The sequence below is a fragment of the Pyrgilauda ruficollis genome, unplaced genomic scaffold, assembly GCF_017590135.1.
Source record: "Pyrgilauda ruficollis isolate IOZ18807 unplaced genomic scaffold, ASM1759013v1 scaffold56, whole genome shotgun sequence".
NCBI lineage: Eukaryota > Metazoa > Chordata > Aves > Passeriformes > Passeridae > Pyrgilauda > Pyrgilauda ruficollis.
In genome coordinates, this window is record NW_024527266.1 from 1,014,173 (window position 1) to 1,036,696 (window position 22,524).

The window sequence follows — 22,524 nt, forward strand, 5'->3', positions numbered from 1 at the left end:
CTCGCGCCGATGAGGTAATGCGGCGCTGCCATTGGCCGCGCGCGGCGGCGCCCCCGGAGCGCGAGCGGCGCGAGCCGGGTATAACTCCGCGCGCCGGTGCCGCTCCGCCCGCAGCGCTCCGCACCTCAGCTCCCCTGAGCTCCCCTCAGCTCCGCACCCGCACCGTCCCGCCGAGCGAGCCAGCCAGGGAGACGGAGACTGGGGCAGGGCAGGCAGCGGCGGAGCACGGGCTGTTAGGGAGCGAGAATAAAGTCAGGCGAACACAGCATCGGCCGCCTCCCGCTCCGCAGAAGTGAGGAGGCACCTCGGGGGCAACATGACGGCGTGGCTGAGCTTCCTCGTCGTGTTCCTGTGCAGCTGGAGCCTGCGGGACTTGGTGGTGGAGGCTTGCACTTGCGTCCCCATCCATCCGCAGGACGCTTTCTGCAACTCCGACATCGGTAAGTGCCGCCGCCCCGCAGCCGCCCGGGCCGGAGGGCTCGGGGGAAGCAGAAAGCTCCCGGGACGCCGAGGGGTGCGGGCGGCAGCGCGGCTGTCACCGCGAGGCAGCCGCGACCTGCGAGTCACGCAGGGAGGGCAGAGGTGCGGCAGGCGGGTCACACCGGAGAGCCGTGACCTGACCTGCCGGGAGCGGGCTTGGCTGCGTTCCTGCCGCAGCCGTCTGGGGTGGTGAGAGGAGAGGCGTGTGGTGGCGGACCCCCGCCCAGCCCTCCCAAGCCCTGTCCCACGGCGGCAGCAGCCTTTCCCAGAAGTACCTTAAAAGAAATCAGTCATTGTTAGAGTGGCATGTTTTGTACAGCAGGGCAGAAACACAATTGGAGGTGTAGGCTGCCAAAACTTCCTCCTCAACTTGGTGACAAGAAATAGGAGGCAGGATTAGGATGCGTTCTCCCAAGCCACGAAGCCGCCTGTGGTGGCTGGTGGTTGGAGGTGCGGCTCTCACGGGCTTGCGGTGCAGTGCTTGTAACGTTGGGAAGGGCTAGAAAAGCAGGTACCAAGTGTCTCCAGGCTTTCAGCGTGCTGTGCTGTGGTCTTTGCAGCTGTGGGAGGTATTTATACCTGCACGCTTTTGGGAAAGTTGAAACACTTTCCTTGGATCCTGACTGATACTTTCCACTATGGGTTTCAGCATCCCTAGTGTTCTTCGTTACACTGACTTTAGGTAGGGGACAAGGACAGCACCAAAAATCTCTGAGGAGGAGGTAATAGAGACTCTGTTCCCAAGTTTGTTGGCTTGCTTGTAGCCAAGGGTGGGTAACAAAATATGGTTGTGGTTGTAGTTTGTTAGCTCTTCCGTGGCAAAGAATTAGTGGTGTCCTTTGAGCTACTACTGGACACATGTCCATGCAATGGTAAATACAGGCTGTCACTTCAGCAGTGGTGAGAGGACGGCACAAGTCCGAGACATCTCCTACCTTCTCTGTAGGTTGTCTTAGTAGCACAGCATAAAAGGGGCCAGGGACTTTGCACTGTGCTGGTACCCACATGGTACTGACTCAGAGTACAGTCTGCAAAGAAATCCTCCTGGCAACTGCTGTGGAAGTCAAATAGAAAGTAATTCTCACTGCAGCAGAACACCCATTGCTATGAATGCTGCCAGTAGCCTTTCCAAGTTAGCCAAGGTTAGTGGCAAAATATCTATCTCTTGCCTTCAGTCCTGCTACAGAAACTGCAGTTGTGCCTGGTTATTCATATTTAGTTTATATAGTGTATCTGCTCCTGAATGCCAAAAAACCTATTCCATGTTAAAAGTGGTGGGAAGGTTACAGTTTGTTTCAGTGACAATAGCCTGGAAAACATTCATAAAATAGTTTTATATGGGGAAATTCTTCTAGGAAACTAAATTATTCAAACATCTGTTGCCATTTTCATAGTTTGGATCTACAAGTGTGCCACCTAAGTGGCAACTGCCAGGGAGATTGTCCTTTCTGTGAAAGTGAGACTGGGAAACAGTTTTTCCACAGCAAAAGCTGATGGCAGCATGTGGCCTTCATTAGCTGCATTTTGGGAAAAGGTCTGCTTTCTTGATATGGTTAGGTCATGCTATAATAGATGAGAGGTAGTTTAGGTTCAAAAAATGGTATTAAATATATTTTTGTAATGAATACACGCTGACAGAATATTTTTGCTACATGGATAAGTGACTAGGAGTAAGCTATGAAGTTTCATATAATGGTGCTCCTAAATTTTAGGGCACAAAGTTTTTATGTTTTCTACTCTATTTCTGGTTGAGTTCAAAATCTTCCTTTCATCTTTCCTTTCTCTCTTCTGGTCTCTTCATTATATCTCAAGCCTTGGCATTGCTCTGAGACAAAGTAGCTCAAAAAGTTGATGTGTCTGGGGCTGTCATGCCTACAGACATCACAGCAATGCAAAGGAAGAGCAGCTTGAGGAAAGGACAACCCATTCCACTAAATGCCTTGAATGCAAGTTTGGTTAAGACTGTAGGTCTCTGATGGGTTGAAGCAAAAGTAAATCCTTACATTTGCTAAGATTGTCTGGAAAATGTGATATTTCTGTAGGCTGATTTTAGTAAATGCTGTCATGTTCCTCATATGCGGAAAGGACAAAAAGTGCACAAAAGCTTTCTGGCTTTGGAGGAGTTAATCATCTCCATGGAAACTGATGGCAGTGTACTAGTGCAGTGTTTAGACAGACTAAACTACACGCTGGGTTATAAAACACATTGTGGGGAAGAAAGGGACTTGGCAGCAAGTTTTTATCGCTCTTGAAACTTCTGACAAAATACCAGCTCTAAAGGGAGGAGTCAGTGCAGTAAAGGCTTGGAGCAAAAGAGGCTTTTAAAATAGCTCCTAAAACAATGTAAGAAATTAACTAGCTAGGTGGCAGCCTAGGAGAGGCTTTTCATCTTCAGAAGCACTGCATTTTGAAGGAGAAAACTTTTAGTTGAGGACTGTAGTGCAAACTTCTGTTGATGTTTCCTGTTTAACCAGTGAAGTCCTAGTATCAAGTTTATTCCCTTCTCCTTTAATCTGATCTCACCAGACATTTAATTTTTCATTTTGCAGTGGCTCAATTCTGATACAGCCTCCCAAGCCTGCAGTCACTAGAAGGTTTTAATCTTTACAGAAACAGATGGTCAAATAAACCCATTGGAAAGGGCAAGATTTCAATATGTACATAATTTGAAAGTGAAGGTTGTGGCCTTTGAAGGAATCTTGAACTTCATAAATAACAATGTGTATATACATTTTTAATTTAAAAAAGGAGGGAGGGGAGAAAAAAGAGGTACTATTGCTAGAGGTACTATTGGTCACAAGGGATCTTTTCACTCAGCCTGACTGTTCCATCATGATGAATGGAGCAAAAGTGAAGAGGTGTGTCTTATCTGGCCCTATGGGGTCAATCAATAATAAAATTGCTGTTTTAACTCTTGGCTTTCTTTCTTTAATGGGATCAGTAAGTGCCAGAAGAGGCAGTACCGTAATTGGACAAACAGTGACTGCTATGATTTGCCATCTGAACTTTGCTTCCTCCACTCCCGCCCTCTGCCTATGACCCCTTCCAGATGTGAATATTTTTCTTTTGTTTGAATTAAGAGACTTTTTGAGAGAACAGACACCAGGCATGCTTTGTTCTTCTGTGACAAAGTTGTGACATTTCCAGCTGGACATAGCTGACATGAAAGACTTGTTTGTCCTTTTTTTGCACGAACAGCAGGAATTTTTGAGCTTGGCTGCAGAATGTTGAATTCACAGGTTTGGAAAACACCTCTCATTTGGCCCCCTCTGTCTCACATATCCTTTCACAAAAAAAAAAAAAAAAAAAAAAAAAAAAAAAAAAAGAAAAACGGGAGAAAATATGTGAAATGGCAGATTGCATTTTAACAAACCAGTCTGCAAGTGATGAAGTACTTTATTCACTCCACAGCTATCTTACTTCTATCTTGTGCATATACTTTAGAGAAGAGCTATGGCACTATTAGATGTCTCTTACCTAAGTTCAAAGGAGCTCAAAATAACATTCCTTTGTGTTGGGGGAAGAAATACCTGTATCAGCAAGGATGCCAGTGGGTAGTGTTCCTCTCTGTTCTAAGTAACCTCACTCCTGGTGAGATGGAGGTGGCAAGCTCTGGGGAGGTGAAGGTAAGTTCTTAAGGGTCCCTTGGTGCTGTGGAAGCCATTCTTTATTCCATCCTCCTATATCCATAGCACTGAGCTCACAGCACCTGCAGGATGGTGGCTCCCATCCTTTGAACTGAGAATGTGAGAGAAGAGCAAGAAGAACACAGCAGAGAAGGAGGAAACTGGTGAATTTGTTTGGCCTGAAGTCTAAGCACCTAACTGAAGACCTGCCCTTTCACTGGTTTCCCTGAGTTGATCATTCCACCTTCTCACTAATAACCTAAAAGAGACGTGCAGAACACTTGATCATACATGAGATTTTGAACATGCTTTGTTGTAGTGATATCAAATGTCCTGTCTTAGCCTCTAAGGCAGACAGGTAAGGTCTGCCAGACTGATTGAAAAGTTACAATAACCTATCTCAAATTAATTATACCAATCTTTAGACTTGAGATGAATTTGAAATGAATTTTTTTGATTACATGTTGTGGCAATGGTTGCAAAAGTGTATCCACTTCAGAATCAGACTTTTGTCAAGGAAGTAATGATGTGATTTTATTTTTAAACTGGACTTCCCTTGGAGATATTTTAGAAGCAGGAAATCTGAGAAGCATCCCATAGAGCTTCAAAAAAGAATAAAAAAAAAAAAGTACCACCAATTTCATTTTATGTGGGAAGAAATGGAGGAGATTTGTTCATCTTCTATGGAATTCCAATGTCCATGGTAATAACTTTGTTGAAAGAGGGTATTCCTTGTGACTGGTCATGTCTCCTGACAGAATGATGGCCACTTGCAGTTGAATTGTCCTACTTAGTAGAAGTGGAAATAGAAGTTATTTTATTGGTGGTTTTTAAAAATTATTGTTATTGTTTTCTTTTTTGGTGTGGTTATTTGCAGTTTTAGTCCTTGCAAATTTAGTCCTTGTAAGAGTAGTGGGATCTGGAGTTAGTCACTTCACCAAATGTATCTATTAAAAAATAAAAGTGGTGAAAATTACTGTTTGGAAGATGTAGTGCTGAATGTTATTTCTTTTTATTATTGCATATGCTTACTCCAGATTTCCTGTAGGAAGTGTCTCCAGCAAGGTCTCTGAGCCAGCAGAGAGCCAGATGTTCCAACCTTAAGCCTTGGAGCTCCTGCTTTATGCAGACATTTTTTTCCTTATTTTCACTGATTTCCCACATGTTCTTTAGAACTCTTCACCTGCCAATTGCTCCTCTGATCTCTCTGGAAAGAGGTGGGCTGGTGGGAACATAGTTATGTACAGCCGTGCACAGTACTAGTGTTTTTCATCTGGGGTTGGGAAGGACCTGCCTTATTCATGTCTGTTTTTCAGGATGAGCAGATTTGATTGTTTGACCATAGGAGAAGGAACACAAGGTGACAAATTAATTCTCAACTCCATCAGTAGACTTCACTTTTTCTGAGACACTAATACAGTTAGTCCTGCACTTTCAGACCTTCTTTGATATAGCAACTGAGTTGCATCTGATGAAAGGGATCTCTACTCAAGTGCAATCCCAGCTGGGGTGGGTGGGGCCGAGCATTTTTAGGAGCACTCATTGAGTCATCTTGCCTTACATTGGATGTTGGAACTACTAAGATGGAAACTTAGTTTTATGATGTAACAGTGTTGTTGAAGGTCAACTTGTCTTTCCTCACAGCTCCAGTACCGTGTGGTGCTCTTAGGTAGCCCAACCAAACATGCGTCACTGAAGGAAGGAGCCTATTTGGTCTGGGTAGGAGGTCTTGGAATTAAATGAAACTTCCACCAGCTGCTCTCTCGGAGCTTGGAAGAGCTGGCAAACCTGAGAGGACAGCTTGATTTTAGTCAACAGGCAAGACCAGGCATGCTGTGTTTGCCAGCTCTGAACCAGAGCTAGGGAACTTATTTTTAGTCCTCATAATGTCAGCAGTGCCTGTGTTTGAATTTCCCTATAATTATGATTTTTTTTTTCTTTTCAAAATGAAGAGGCCTTTGCTCTAATGTGCTGCTTATTGCTATAGATTTTCAGGGTATGATTCTGTCTTTCACATGATAACATAAATTGGAAGCAAATTATATTGGTAAAATCACAGTAGTGTAGAAGATGAGAGGAAAATTGTGCCTTCAAGCACCAATTAATTAAGTAAATGCAGAGTTCATTAAAGGCCTACTGTAGCTCATCTAAACCTCTGAAGAATGTCCACATGTGACACTTGAAATTTTACTGGCAGAACTTTATTGGACTCTTACTGCTCTTTAAGCTAACTATCCCTTACATAGACTTCTCTGAGACAAGGCTGATCAGAGCAGCTGACTACATTTGAAACTATCCAAGACTGTTTCAGCTTTTCCACAGCTTTGTGGCACTGAACGCTCTTTGCAACTTGCTGAGCTGAAGATCATCCTATTTGGTAACTCTGTGTAGAACTGCTCAGAGCTCATTGTGGGGGATGCACACTGCTGGGACTTGATCACTTCTCTGCCCACCAGTGACATGACTACCAATGCTATTTGCCCATAGTGGGATAGGGCCTTATTTAAAACTAGGGCTAAATTGGGTTTGCTTTGGAATATCTTGAGAAAAGATTGTTAACCAGTGTGAATTTCAAATTTCTTCTATTTGAAAGTATTAGGCTGCTGCTGGGCCTGAGGTAAATGAGACCAAGGGGGTGGGGGTTTAAATGGATTTGCACCCTCTTATACAAGATCTAAAATCTGTCCTAGTGATGAATATGGAGAGAGGAAATACATGCGCAAGGCAGGAGTATTGCCATGTGTCTCACCAGCATTTCACCACCTTGTGTCAGGGCTGGATTTGACTTCATTGTTTCAGGTTTCCAAGAGGAATGTTACAAACACTAGAGAGCTTAAAAGCTATTGTCAAAAACAAAGTTAACATTTTACTGTAGTGTGAAGTAGCTCTCTTGAGTGACCAGAGTGAAGACATAGTGCATTAACTGACAGTGTCTAATAACGTAAAAATGCCAGTAATTTCACATAAAACTGATTACTTTATTTACTCCAAATTTCTGCCAGCTAGAAAAGATAGTGGGAGTCTTCTGGAAACAAGACAGAAGTCTCTTGAGTTGCTTGGTGCTAAAATTAATGTTGACTACGAATAGTCCAAATTCCTGCTAGTGTTTACATAAGACCTTTCTAAAGGGCAATTCGAACCCTTAGAAACAGTATACAGACAATAAAACTATAGTTAAATAGCAGAGAGGTGCATATACAAAAAATTATATCAAACCTCATAAAAATCAGCTATGGCTTGCCTGCAGTGTAGAATCTCATTTTTACTTTAGGAAGAAAGGAGGTGGTTTGGGGTGTCCCTCCTTGGACAGAAATGTGCCACGAACCAGCAGAGGGCAGTGCTTGGGGAGTAGGGAGGCCATTGTCACTTTAGGGATATGGTCTTGGGCTGTGCTAGTGGGGAGCTAGAGGTCTGTGTCAGTGAGCTCAGCTTTGAAAACTTCTGTCTTTATTACAGGTTGGGGAAGAGACTGGCCACAGCAATAGGCTCAGTGGGATAGCTGTAATAGAAGGTATTTAGGAGCTGCAGGAGTGGCAAAGGCCCTCCAGAGACTATCTCAGAGTATAAGGAGGAGGGAAGGACTCCTGGAGAAGGTAGAGGTGCAGTGTGGAAGCCCCAGTGAAGAACTAGTACAGGCTGGTCAAGCCAGGAGGAGTCACTAGCTGTGACACATGGCAGGCCACTCTGCCTGGAGGTATGGGAACTCTGTGGGGCATGCCTGAGGTGGATCTTACTCATCCAGGAGAGTGAGCGTGCACTTGGTCTTCAGGGATCACTTCAGTAGGAGAACCCCCATAAAACAATCTGATCTTCTATTGATTGATCCCTAACAGCCTGTAGCATGGTAATTTCTGACTGGCAATCCAGGCTTAGGCTTTGGAAAAACCTGGCTGTGTGGACTGGCTATGGATGGAACACATACCCTTTATCTGGACACCAGTCAAGCTGTTGCCTTCCTCCATTCAGATGAATGCAAAGTTCCTTCAAGTAGCCCTTCAAGAAATGCAGGTTGTATGGGTGTGTGGGCAGGGCTTGGTCTTTTATTTTTGCCAGGTGAGTTAAAGGAAAATACTGCTTAACTGGAAAATTATTCACATTGAGCAGCAGGAGAAGCAAATGAAATGAAGCCATATATGACATGCTATCTAAAGGTACTTTTGAAATGCATGATGTAGTAACCTGCCCCACTACAGCCAGGAGATAAAAGGAGAGTGTGCAAATGGCAGAGCCATCATTGTTCAAGACGTTGTTATTGATCCTGGGCAAAAATACACACTAATAAAAAAATCTACAATCTTCCTTAGCTACCTGTCTGTTCCTAAAGTGTAAGAGTTCTGTAATCCTGCTGGTTCAAAAGAGTTTAGAACCAGTTTATTGGGGAGGTAAAAAAAGGCATGTTGAAGGGCCCAAGGAGGGAAGAGAGACCTCATAGATTTTTCCCTTCCTTAATTCCTCAATTTTGACATGAACAAGCCCAGCCTTCTGCTGGTCTGCATGATCACTGGTACTTCAGCAAAGCAGCTATAAATTGCACCAAATTTGCACAAGAATGAGCAGGTAGCAATGGCTACACCAGGTGCAACAGCTATAATGTAACACATTATTACTTCTTGCTCCCTACTGAATCATTAAAATAAAAAAAAAGTCACAAAACAGCCCATAGGAAACAGGAGTACTTCTATTTCAGAGGGCTATATTCAAAATGACCCAAGCTCCTGCTGGCCTAGAATGAAGGACTTGAATTTTAACTCCCTCATGCTGCATTGTAATTACAGTATGGAGACTTCAACATCTGTTTCCTTTTCTCCATGTTTCCCTCAGTATTGGGTGTTACTGCAGTGAAGTCAGCAGGGAGGCCTGCTGGCATTATGTTAGTCTGTTAATTTTCTATAGAGGAGCACTGGAGCATTTGTTCAGACAACAAGTTCAATCTCTCATGCTCAGTGAATACACGAACAAGCAAAGATCTTGCTCCTCTGATGTTTAATCAGCCCTCTCAAATTTCATGGATCAGCTGTAAATAGGAAGATTTCCCTCCAGTGAGCAGGTTTTGTTGTTGGTCTCCAAACAGTTAAAATATAAGAGAAAAAAAAATGCTCTTGCTTGTACCAAGACAGGAAAACCACAGAATGGAAAACTTCCGCTTAACTTTGAAAGACGGGAAATGGCTGGTGTTGGGAAAGGAACAGGTAGAGAAGGAGTGAGCCAGGGGATATCTGTGGAAAAGCAGCTATTCCCCAGACACTTCTTCAGCTCTGTGTTCTTTCGGGGGATGGAGTTCCAGGCTGACCCCTGTGCTCCAAGCCCTTTATACACTTTCCAAGCACCCACCCCAGTTCTCTACTTCCTGCCTCCTCTTACACTGCTATAAATATCCTGCCTGCCTTTCATAGGTCCAGTGAAATGCACATTGCAGATAAAATGGATCTGAGGTGACAGTATGAAACAGCTTTTAGACCAGCTCTTGTGAAGTGAGTGACTGTTGGGTCCTCTGCTTTATCTTGTGAAGTGTGAGGTTTCTGAGTCCCCTGCTTTAAATTTCTTGAAGAGTGAAACATCCTCCTTATTTATCATGCTCATGTCTGGATTATAATGCATGGGAGTTTTTCTAAGGAAATTATTTCCTCCAATAAATAATGTGCTACATGAGGCACAGAACTGAAAGCATTCTGGTATTTGGAAGAATGTAGGGTGGGGAAAAGATTGAACTAGTTGAGAGACCACACTACATGCAAAGTATAGCACTTGCAATACTGAATATCTTAAATGCTTTGGTGAGGTGGATCAGTCCAAGAGGAAATAAAAGAGCAAAGTGATCCCTGGGGCACTTAAATAGCCATCATGTACAGTACTTCAATAGCCACAAAATACCCAGCCCTCCCTTAGCATCCTGCAGGGCAAAAATCACAAACCCAGAGAAGCGTGGGAAGACAAGAGCTGCGGTTCCTGTGCAAGAACTTCAGTATTGAAAAAGATAGTGCTGGGGTGGGGGCAGGATGAGTTCTTAAGTCCTTTGTTTTACTTTTTTAAATATGAAGAGCAGCACCTGTCCCTTTTTATTTTTTCCTTGTTTTTTTTTTTTTTTTTTTTTCGTTCCCCAAGGGGTTGGGGATTAAGGATTTAGTTGGTTATTTCCTTAGAGGATCAAGATAAAAAAAAGACTTCAATAAGTCTCTTTCCATCTTCTCTACAGACAGTATATTTTAGAATTAAGCAGCTGTCCTGCTTTCCCCCACTGTATAACAGTTTGCAGCTTTACAGAGAAGCAGAGAAATAGAAGATTTTAGAATATCAGATAGAACTTCTAGGTGCACTTTAGGAGACTCCAAGTTATCACCGGAAGGTTTTAAGGCATTCAGAGAGAAGCTTAACTAGATCAGGTGGCAAATAGCTAGTGACCCTTATCAGTATTTTACTTTTAACACCTTTACTTTGGAGCAAACACACTGCAGCAGAACCTATGATAGTGAGTTATTTGCATCATCCAGCGCAGCTGGAGTCCTGGTACTGATAAAATATATCTCCCAGAATGTCATGTGGCATACTCTGACTTTCCCAAAGCTCCCTTCTCAGGCTGTCATCTTGATTCCTTGTTATTAGAGATTGATTCAATCCATGGAGTATTAAGTTCCTTCCAAAATGCTTTAGAGACATATTTCAACTCTGAAGTCTTTTTTTCTTTATCAGGATGAGTGCCTAATCTACCTCTCACATGCATTCTAAATTGTAGCTATCTCTTGAGTTTGCCAGTGTATTCTGTTTTGCTTTTTTTCTGTTTGAGTGGGAGACCAACAGGGTGGGAGGTAGGTCCTTGCTAGCCTTTATTCCAAGGGCAGGTTTAAATTGACTGAAGAAATGGTGTAGATTGAGAGCATCAGACCGCACCTGTCTGGTGTATTCGGCTGTATGGGAAACAAAGCTTTCACTAGTACCGGAAAGTTTTCAACCCAATAGGTTCCTTCCTGTAAGTGCAAGATCTCATGTTTGTTTCTGCATGCCCTTCTCTCACACCGATTTCCTCTAACACTAATGGCTGTTGGAAGAGATGGATAAAGGAAAGCACTGGGTCTTTCTTTCCCTCCTGTTTCAGAAACTGCTTTCCTGTTTGTCCTTTATGCAGCATGGCAGCTTGGGCTATTGACGTAAACTTTGTTCTTTGTGCTGTTCAAAGCTCTTCTCTTCTGAATTTGACATTGCCTACGTGTCCTGACTGTTGTTTTGACAGAAAGAAGGAAAGAGGACAGAACAGGATTCTAGGGTGGTGTTGTCTTGGTACACCCGGGGATCCACATTTTTGTGCAGGTTCAATGTTTGTTCATCAAACTGTCATAAGGTCAGAACATGGCAGGATTCCTCCAGTACTCCTCAATATATATCTGTGGACAGATTGACCAAAGTTGTTATTGAAACACTGTGGTGATGCTTTGAGGAAGCATCACTCGGTTGCACTGTTGAAAAATATGAGAGAAGCAGTTTTGGTTAAAAAAAATATCCAGGCCCTGAATGGGAGGGGAAGAATTCAGAGGAGTTTTTTAAGAGGAGTAGCTCAGCCCACTTGGTTCCCTTCTCTGATGAAAGACACCAGAGCTTGCAGTACTCCATCTTAACTTGGGCAATTAGAACCAAAATGTGGATGTATTTCCCCACTGAATTTTGGACTGTATCTCTTTATTCTACTTTTTTTCATCATGTGAACACCTCTGCTAGAGTTGCTGCAACATGCCATATTGTCATAAACATATTGAAATGCAGCAATGTGGACAATCATTGTACACCAGGATGAATGGGTGTTAAATAAAATGAAAAATCTTGTTTCTGTGTATTTCCAGGGTATTTTCCCTTCCCAAAGCCAGGCACTGAGTGGAACTATACACTCATGAGTTAGCTACATGTTTGCTGCCAATTTAATAGGAAAAGTAAGCAGGATCTATCATGCTTTTACCCAGAAAAACAAAACCATGCTTTGGTGAAATTTCACTATAATGATGATGGTTTCAGATCCATTTTGGTTTTAGAATATATAGGCAGCAAAGCTAAAGCTGACAGAACCAGGCAATGCCAGTCTGCTTTCTGCAGAAGCAGTAATGTTTCAACTATTCAAGATTATATTTCTTCTCTGCCCTGTTGTTTGGAAGGTGGCAGGGGAATCCTTAATTGTCTTGTTGTGTTTTCCTTAAAATCCCTTAACAGAAAATGTTACTGCAATCTGAGGCAAGGAGAATGTAATCTGTGGCTGTTTTGCATAGTTGGATAATTTGTTGTTTTTGTTTTTAAGCCAACTTGTGACTCTCTGAGGCTAACACTGTTCCAAATCTTATTAATAGCAGTCCTTGACATTTTAGAGGGTTTCTCTTTTCATTATTATTCATACATGTTCATTTCTGAATTTGCTAATGTGCGCTTGCACTTCCTCAGCTTCCTTGCTTGTGGAAGGAAACAGTGTGCACCAACAGCATGGTTTTGTTAACTGGGATTCTGCTTATCCCACAGACTGTTACAAGTGAACATGAAACTACACATTGGTAAGCCACACCTCTGATTTTTCTCAGGGGAAAAAAGCTCTATAACTATTCTTAGCTGGTATATTACGTGTGAAATGAAGTAGTTCCAAGGGGATGAACAACTGCTATTCAGAGGGAGTACCTTTATGGTCTTCTCCTCAGAGCTACAACAGTTCAGTGTTCTTGACTCGAAGTGTATCCTTGGGGTGGGAGCAAATCAGAGCCCGGGCAAGGCTGCCAAGCCCAGGCTTAGACGTGTGCCTCGTGTGCGTGTGTGTACATCTTGCAGTTCGGTGATGACCCCGGTGACTTCTTGAACTTTTAATGACAATGCAGCTGTCTGTTCATGGTGCTAATTAACCCAAAATCTGATTCCTCCCTCCCCCTCGTTATCCATTTAGTGAATGAGATGTGAAAGCAAGAAGACGACTTTTCCCGTGCCCTTAGGGCTGTCTGAGCCTGGCAGCAGTGACCCTGCCGGAGCCGAACTGAAAGAGCTGCTGCGCAATGGCCCATACGCCTTTTTAATGGACTATTAAGATTCCACCTTCTCCCCCTCCCTCCAGTCCTGTAACAATTTGGAGCGATATGGCACTTAGGGGAAAACAGCTGCAGGAATAACTTTTCTTTTGGAAAGCCAGAGACAGCTGTTCAGTTTGTAAGTCTAGGGATTCCTCCACTACTTATTTAGGGCCTGATCCCAATCCAGTTAAAATCAAAGTTTCCAACTGGGTTCAGCGGGCAGTTCAAGGAAGCAGCTTCAGGAAGCAGCCTGCAATCAAACAATACTGCTTCAAAATGTTGGAAACAGCCAGAAAGGAAAATGAGACTAGGAAAGCATTTGTCACAGAGTTGACTTTCTGACTTCCCTTCAGGCTCAAAGTACAAGTACTAAGCAGGCCAATGGGGAACAGGTTAAATTAGTGTTTGTGGTATCCTAAGTTGCTTTAAAAAATGGTTTTTGTAGGTCTACATTCATTTACAGTCTGCAGTGTTGGCAGACTTTATTGGTACAGTGAATTAAAGGCCTGATCTTTGATGTTGAATGCTGGTTTTAATTTAGATACTCTGAAATCATAGGGGATAATGGCTTACTTTTTGAAATTATGCAAGTTCTCAGCACCTGCAGCTCTCATTGGTATGAATTTACTTGCCATGTCTGAAAAATGAGGAGAAAAATGGAATTACTCTTTCTTCTGTTATTAGAGATTGTTGTTGTCACCTGATTTATGTACAGTGAAAGAGAAGGCTAGAAACTTGCTGAGGAGGGTCAGATTTTCTGCTTCATAAAGAATTTTGAAATGGTGGAAGTTTATTCCATCTGAAATGTGAGAAAAAATGATAATATTGGAGTTTTCAGCATGACATTTTCTAGGAAAAATGATTCAGATACATCTGAATCTAATGTTTTGAAGGATTCATTGACAATGACCAATTTAATTTGACTGAAGGTGTCATTTCATGTCAACATTAAGACTTTAAGTGCAGTTGAAGATAATTGCTGATGCAGGCTAAAAATAGGTCAATTTTTTTCTGAGGAAAATAATGAAAAAACAATTTTGCTGAAGTTGATACTTCCCTTAAAAATTTGTGACTTAAGTAAAGCCATGATTCCTGACAGGGAAAAGCCTTTCCAAAAACATCCCTGATGGCTTAACAGTAACAGCCTCCACTTCTGGAAGTGATGATTTTGGTCAGGTTACACACTACCTCTCAAGCTGGGAGAGATTCCAGTTCATTAGTCCTTCTAGGCTTATAGTTAGCCTTTCCTGAATGCTGAGAATTCCCTTTAGAACACAAAACTAGATTCCCTTTGCTTGCTCCAGTCCTTGTCAATAGGCTGTTCTCCTTGTGTTTGCTGCATTAATGAACAAACAAGTTTGCTTTGTGATTGTGTTGCTGCCAGTGGACTGAGACGAGGTATTTCCCCTCGTATTTCTGTTAGTTCCCCCCCTGTCAATGTTTAAACAAGCTTACACCTGTGTTCCAGGTGCGAGCTTAACTCCAGCCCTGCAAAGCTGGCTCTTGGGAGCGTGGTTCATTACTTTGCCAAAATAGTCCTGTTACAGCAAGGTCTGAGGAGATGGAGACAGGCAGGAAACAGTCAGGCTTGGTGGATACCCTGGAAATGATTACCCTTCTCTGTAAATATTCAGCACTGCCATATCCAGAGAACTTCTGCCTCTCAAGCAGTTAATGGGCCTTAGAGCATTCAAAAATAGCCATCACTGTGCCAGGGCAGCTGTGAAATGATTACCCAACCATATCTTGTGACCTTTAGTTTTTTTTATAAAAAATTACAAGGACACCTAAGAAGTGATATGGGAATGCAAGCTTGCCTCCTTCAAGTTGGAAATGTATGGAAGTTTTCAGTAAGAATTCTTTCAGAAGCTGTCAAACTCCAACACAGATGAACTAAGTGACATTCACTTCAGAGGGAATCTCCATCAGATTCATACAGTCAGACTTGAGCATTTCCATTTAAAATCCACTTATTATCAACACTGTCTAAGAATAAAACAGCATGGTTTAGTCTTTAATTTGTATAAATATTTGCTGTGCAAAAAAAAAGTCAACAATTGGTGGTAGACAGGCACAAATAACCATTGAATGTGTTCTCTGCACTTACACAAGTCTGGCTGAGTCATAACTCATTAATATGTCATTGGTAGCACCAAGGATGTATATAAGCACCCTAGTAATGATACACTACTTCTGGAAATCCATTTTGATTATGGTCTACTGGCTTGTTCATGGATATGAAATTCTGATGAAAAGTATGTATGAAGAAAGCTTGGGTAGTAGAAGAATGAGATGCAGTTTCCATGGAGCACCTTAGGCTAGTCTGTCAGTAGGACAGTCAGGGAGTTTGAACAAACTGTTTGAAGAAGGAAGGTGACTGGCATTGGCTATCTACCTTTTCTGCTGTCAGTGCTCTGTCTCATTGCACAGGGAGAATCTGTCTTCAGAGCCAGAGGATGCACAGCGTGCAGTATTTGTGTTGCTCATGTAAAGAATTGGTGGTTTTGGTTTTTTGGGGATTTTTTTTGGTTGGTTGGTTTTTTACCTGATTTCCACAAGAAATCAACAGTGAGCTCTTCAGGCCTTCTAAGGTCAAAAGTGAAGGATGATGCTTTGGAATGCAGTTATGACAGGGCACTACAGGGACTTCTGGAAAGTTCTGGATAGGCAGGCAGATTAGTCAGATTGCCCTGGTATTGTCCTAATCGTGACCTTGTATTGTCCTTGTCCTTGACCTGTAGACTGCTGGGAACTGTGCTATGTGAGGCTCACTCAGGACTCAGGGAGGTTTCCTACTCGCTTTAATGAACAGTGAATCAGGACCTGAGTGTTACACCTAAAGCTTTACGTGGTGCTCATACTCCATAAAATTCTTCGTGTACCTAAGATCTGTACTATATCATGTACTACATGGTAGTAACTACTGTGATTACATAACAGACATTAATAAAATGGGCAATTAGTAAATTCCTTAAACATTGTGATACAACCAGAACTGTGTCATGGACATGTCCAGTGTATGTGAACAGCCTGCAGATGCTGGCAGCTTGAGAACAATTGATGATGTCTCAAGAATGGTGGGCAAAGGGGAAAAGGGAAACTGTTTGAATGCAGGTTTAATTTCAGGGTCTAGCAGACCAAATACTAGGTCCTGTCAAGCCCGGTGTGAATAGGAGCAGCAGAGCAGTGCCTGTAGGCCTGACCTGGTTAAATACGTATACCTCTCTGGTGTGGACAGCTGCTTAACCTGTCAGTTTAGTGCAAGTTTTGTAATGCAGGAAGGAATTTGCAGGCCCACCCAGTACCCTTGAAATCTATACATGTTCCCAAACAGTTCTTCCCCTCTAGCTCCTACGTGCAAAATTGAGCATAAACCATGTGATCAGTGGAGTGCAGCCTCCGTGCAGAAAGCTGGCACCCATCCCAGACGGGCAAGGTGCTGAAGCAAGGAGAGTCCTCTGAAGTAAGCTGATGAAGCAGGGAGTGTCCAGGCCTGTGGCTTTTGATAATCCCTCTTTTGAAAGGTTTACATGGACTGTCAGAGATGCCCTACTTCTAATGCATAGATGAAAACTGCCTTCAGATGTTCTCTTTAGTAGGACTGTCTTTCCTCCTCCTCTTCCTCCTGTTGAACTGCTCGGATCTGGTGCCCAGTGGGTTTGTGGATTGCACAGTGGGTTAAGAAAGACTAATAAATTGGCAGATTTGGCTCAAAAATTTTTCTATTGCATCCTTAAAAAATACAGTGATGAATTTATGATGCTTGTTAACTCTGGTTATAGCCCAAGGGAAATCTAGCACTAAGGGCAAAACCATGCCAGTTGTATGTGTCTGGTTTTACAGAAGTCTCATCATTACTTGATATGCCAAGTAGCATCTACCAGGTTCAAGCCCTGGGCATTCACTGGTCAAGTGCTGGATCAGAACATCTTCCCTCACCTCCTCTTTGATGTATGTGAGCCATCTCTTGGCTGCTTAGGGGAGACAGTGGGTTTGTTCTGAAACAAACTGCAGCTTAGTTTGTTATCAAGCTGCAACACAACAACCTACAGGAGAAACTACCAGAGCCCCGTAAAGCAACTTATCTATGACTTTACAGGCTGGGGACTTCCCTTTCTTGGCAGAACTGAAACTTCTTGGGTAATTTATAAAAAAAAAATTCAGAAGGGTGTGTCTATATTGCCTCTTCAACCTGAAATCTCTTTGTGTACCCATTTTGATGCACACTAGAAAGCAACATCATTTGAGAATTGTTTAGTTTCCACAGTACTTTGTTCTTTGAAGAGTGCCCATGACCTCAAGAGAAAAAAAGTCTGCCCCATGTGAATCAGAATGGGATTTCTGTGATTGTGGTAGGTTCTTGAAAATATAATTTGATCCATTTTAATCACTTTAGCACTCGTTCTTGCAGTTTATCATCATGAACTGTGGAAATAGAAGATTAGCCTCATTACAGCTGTATCACTTAATCACAGGCAAAGGACATGTTTTCTCCTTGCAGAGGCTGCTCCCCTAACTGTACTCTTTAGGTAATTAATCTCTCATCATATGCTTCAATTTGCTTTCCATGTTACTGCTCACTTGATGGGTTGGGAAACGATCAATGCCAGATGCACATTCCTTTCAGGCGGTAAATGCTCCTGCAGCAGTTAAGTTATGTGCACCAGCTTCTTGTTTCATTAAAATCACATATGGTTTCCATTTGCCCCTAATTGGTCTCACATCAGCTCTACCATATTCTCTGAGTGGAAAGCTTAGACCTGTGGCTCCTTTGAACAATTCCAAAGAACTGTGGGAAACCAGAGCCTTGTCTCAGCCTGGCTTCCCCTGGTCCTCTATGTACTGTGTCGAGAAGTACTTGATCTGGAAGAGAGGGCTGAACTAAATCTTATTCTATTGCACCAATTGTATGTAGAGAAAAGGAAATGGAAAAGGTGTTTTGAGAGTATTGCTCTGAGTCATATACTTGTTATCCGCTGTTGTAAGCTGGGTTTGGAAGAGCTTTTGTGTGTTGGTTTTGACAACCATCTTTCCAACACTGCTAACCTTGGCTGAAAGCATTTCTGCCTTTGGCAGTCGTCACAGGCACAGAATGAGGCAAAAGGCACTCTGCTGAAAACACTCCTTGGACAATGCACTCTGCTGAAAACACTCTTTGGAGAGAGATGTGAGATGCCTCTGCTGTGCTCTGTACATGAGACACTCCCTTCCCCTCCCTCCACTTGTATCATTTTTCCTTCCCTTTCTCTGATTCTTGCCTACTGCCTTTTGCCTTTAGCCTGAATTCAGCTTCCAGTGATGAGTTAAAAAATATAGGTGGAAAGTAAAAAAAAGCCTGCCAAAAGGGAGACAGAAAAATGTCTAGTTGGCAGGAATGACATTGTTTTCTCCTTTTATTTTACCAGAATGTTCTCAATGCTGTAGGTACGCTTATTACATAGTCTGCAATATCTCTGCTTAGATCTATAGCAAACCTAGAATGTTCTGTTGATGCAAGCTGTGAGACTTACCCAGCAATGCATGTAACTCCAGTAACTCAACTCTACGCCTGACCTAGCTAATCTCTTATGTCTACCTGGCTTCACTGAGTTTAGTAGCTGGTAACAATAGACAATGTGTTTTTTCCTTCTTTTCTTCCTTTAGCTTCTCTGTGTTTTTCATGAAGTATTTCCTGAAGCTAGTTTTTACATGTACTAACATCTACATATGGATCTAAGAGATTCTACTTGGATTTTTTAAATGAATATAAATGCGTTTTAGATCCCTCCATTCTTCTTTCTCCATCCAGTCTTCCCTCTGTATTCCCAACAGTGTGTATGATGGGAAAGGAGGGGAAGTAACATCAGGAGTTAAATGCAGGGGAAGTGCTGGGCAGTTGAAGAGTCTTTGACCAAGTTGCAGATAGGAACCTGAAAGAAATGTCCAGAAGAGAATTTGCAGGTTCTCATTTAACAGAGATCTCTTGTTTCTCTCCGATTCTTATGTATTTCAAAGAGTGCTTGGACTTCCATAGGATCACATGCACCATGTAGGGAGGGAGAAAAATGCTTGATACTGCTGCCATCACAAAGATTGTATCCAGTTAATAAGCTACAGGTGAAAGGACAAGCACTAACCAAGCCTGGTTGTTTTATGCAACCTTGTTTCTTTAATTTATGGTCTTGTTGGGAGGATTAACTTTCTCCCAAGTAAAGCCCTTCTAGAGAAGTTTATACTTTTTGAGGTGATGGAAGGTCTGACACAATCAAAATCTTGTATGAAAAAGTTGTATCACTCCTTATTTTGCAGTGTTAGAAATTGAGCAGCGCAGCATGTTGTGCAAACAGAATCTCAGTGGCAAGGAAATCTGCAGGGATGGGAAATGTGGTTAATATTTAGCAAGTGTAATTATGATCAGTTGTTTTATATGAAGGTTAGGCCTGGGCAAACCCATTTAATTGCCTTCCACTTTTCTTTGGGGTGGCCTTCAAACAGACTTGCCATGTCACAGACAGGGGAAGTTTTTTGGATCTGTAAAACAAAGGCCAAAAGTAAATGTCATAATTCTGGTTAGAACAGGGGAAGGAAAGTTATGTGTGTCTTGCTGTCCTGTTTTTATTTAGACTTTCATTTTTAGTTACCAACACGCTTGCTGATGTAAACGCATGTCCTTTACAATGTGAAATTTATGTGGCAACTGACTGGCAGAGGTGAGTGGTGTTGAAAAGGTGCTCTTTCTCTGTTAGTGTTCCTGAGAGCACTTTGAAAAGACGAGAAGTCAAGATTTGGAGTGCCAGTAATGGGAACAAGTTTGTTGGTCAGGGTATGAGAGGAAGGCAACCAGCAGTGAACCTCTTCTTTTTTTTGCTTCCTTGATGTTCTTTGGTGATGCTGTGTACTAGCACAGCTGAATTTGACTTCTTCAAAAACAAAGCAAAAAGGGTTTGTTTTGTCTTTTTTGACCTTGGATGAAGGTCATGATGGAATGAGGCAAAAGAAAACTTCTCCATGGTATTTTTTGAAGGCTTCAAATTCAACCCTCTGATTTATAAAAGAATTCTGTTTTGGTCATGGGGGAGGAGGCGACTTTCAGTAGTAACAGATCATCAAACTGGCTGGAGGCTTCTGGTTTTTCCCCTCTTCATAAATCCCCTGCTGTAATCAGTGTTTCCCTCTCCTCTCTGCTTTCCTGTGGAAGTGGAGTAATAGGTGAAGGGCTGCTATCTATTCCCCCTCCTAAAGCAGGCACCAGGTACTTGCTGCTCACAGAAGCCTGCAGCCACCAGGCAATTTAATAGAGCCTCCCAAAAGTCTGCATACAGTTGGGCCACACTTACTGTTCAAAGGACACAATCCACCTTCAGTTATGGTCCTCTGGTTTTAGGGCAACCAAGAGTGTTGATAGCAAATGCCAACAGATCAGCCAGGGGAGTGTGAAAAGGAATGCATCTTGTGAGAGTGAGCAAGGGAGACAGCAATTCCATCTTAGCAGCACCATCAGCACCAGTACTAGAAAATCTGTATGTAAAAGCATCCTGCCTTGACCACATTAGGGGACACCCCCATAAATGACACTCAGTAGTGTGCTGAGTATACTCAGGAGTCTAAAGCATACCAGCTGCCTTAGCCCTGTGTGATGTGAGCCCTCCAGCATGTACCAGCACAGAAAGGAGTTCTTGTGAGGCAGATCAAATGAGAGAGCTGCTAGTAAAGCTGGTAAAAAGGTCTCAGTAAATTGCTCTTGTAAGTGAATGCTTGTATAGTATTTGGATTAATAAAATGGCTACCATCCTCCTTGGCATATCACGTGTCTGGTGTTAAAGCAGTATTTTTAACTGTTGGTGTAGTCAGTGGCCTCAGGACAGAAGGAGCTTTTCTTCAGCCTCCCAGTCACGTTGCTGCTCCCTATATATTTTATTTAGCCACTATGTAAGAGAATGGCCTGGGAGAATAACTTGTCCCATGTGTCTCCATTAGTAAACAACGAATCCTCCACATCCTTCACTCACTTAAACGCAATGAGCATGCATTTCAGCCAAAGCTCTCACTTAAAATTACTCATATTGCACACCAATAAAATAAATCCTTGAAACAATAATGAGAAGTGTAGCAGTTGTTACCCTCCTGAGCCGTTCATGGTAATTGGTCACAAGGGAAATGGGTTTGGAGCAAATCCTGGTCTCTGAAGGGTGTGCCTCCATTTAAAATGCTGTTTATGGATGACAACCAGCCCACTTGCATGAAAGCATCTGGTTCTCATGGTGCAGTTGAGCAAGCAGCTGGGATTAGTGGTTTTAGCCTGGGTCTGTACCACTGCCCTCTGATCAGGGGAAGGTAAGATTTGGGACAGGGTCACCATCTAGTGGCTGGTCCCGATAAAGGACACGGGCTGAATTGAACCAGGACATTTGATATTGCTTATCAGTTGGGAAAAAGAGCTGCCGCACATGAAGTAGTTAAAGTGTGCCTGGATGGAATTATTTGGTAGCTACAAGGCTTTTCACCGTGTTGTTTCCTCAGCTTGGCGAATGCATATTTTAATCTCTGTTTTTCTGCTCTTTGACTCGTGCAAAGAATGCCTTCTGCCATCTCAGATGTAAAGTCAATGTCCTCTTCTAATTCATACCTTGCCTTTAGGCCTATTCTCCCTTAAATCCTTGAGAAAATGGCCACAGAGTAAGTGATAAGGTAAAGAGTACTCGAGTTAGATATGTATGCATATGGGCAAATAAAAGGTCTCTTCTTCTTGTTCCCATTCTGATTTGTTTGCCTTTATAGGACCTCATACAGTGGCATTTGGAAAAGATGTAGGTGATTTTTGCCTGTATTTATGAGTGTTCTTGCACCTGCAGGCAGTTTGTACCACACTAGAGATGCCAGGGAAACAAAACCAGGAGCTGCTGGCACTGTACTAGTCCTGGCAAGTCTGAGCCATCTCTGTTTTCCTAACTACGAAGCTAGTTTACATTAAAAAAATGCAAACAAAACCACAAAAAAGCCAGGGAAAAGAGATAAATACACTAATAATTTGTGATACATTCTTAGATGTATTTCTTGAATACTCAAACACAGCAGGTTATTATTTTAATTATTTTTTTTTAAGAGTACAAACTAAGAGCCTGGTTTCCTTCCTTTCATGAGGGGATGTTTCCTCCCTCAATTTTTTAATCATGTCAAATGTTGAGAAGCAATACATATGTTTTCTCTTCTTTGTATCATGGCATGGCTGCCATGCTTATCTTACCAAGATTTATATCCTTGTCTAATTTAGCTTTTCATAAATAATTGCAAATCACTCATGAGACCTTGCCAACTGCTCCAGTCCCACAAAGTGACCTGACCTGAAACCCCAAAGTACTGAGAAACATTCATCTTGGAGTATTTTCATAGGCAGTGCTTCAAAGGAATTGTGGTTT

The 22,524-nt window shown here is 42.5% G+C and overlaps 2 protein-coding genes across 3 annotated transcripts in view; one reads left to right on the plus strand and one right to left on the minus strand.

Annotated features, from left to right (window-relative positions):
• Nucleotides 1–113: 113 nt before the first annotated feature.
• The window catches only part of TIMP3 (TIMP metallopeptidase inhibitor 3), a 37,513-nt gene continuing 15,102 nt past the window's right edge, over nt 114–22,524 (plus strand). The window contains exon 1 of the mRNA XM_041481588.1: nt 114–440. Coding sequence (XP_041337522.1) covers nt 317–440 — 124 coding nt within the window. The 5' untranslated portion in view covers nt 114–316. The remainder of the gene's footprint in view (nt 441–22,524) is intronic.
• The window catches only part of LOC121361161 (synapsin-3-like), an 81,352-nt gene continuing 77,358 nt past the window's right edge, over nt 18,531–22,524 (minus strand). The window contains exon 7 of one of the 2 annotated variants that reach the window (XM_041481587.1): nt 18,531–19,038. In XM_041481587.1, coding sequence (XP_041337521.1) covers nt 18,979–19,038 — 60 coding nt within the window. In that variant the 3' untranslated portion in view covers nt 18,531–18,978. Of the gene's footprint in view, nt 19,039–19,211; nt 19,640–22,524 lie in introns of those variants that run through there. The other variant, XM_041481586.1, reaches the window with a different exon arrangement.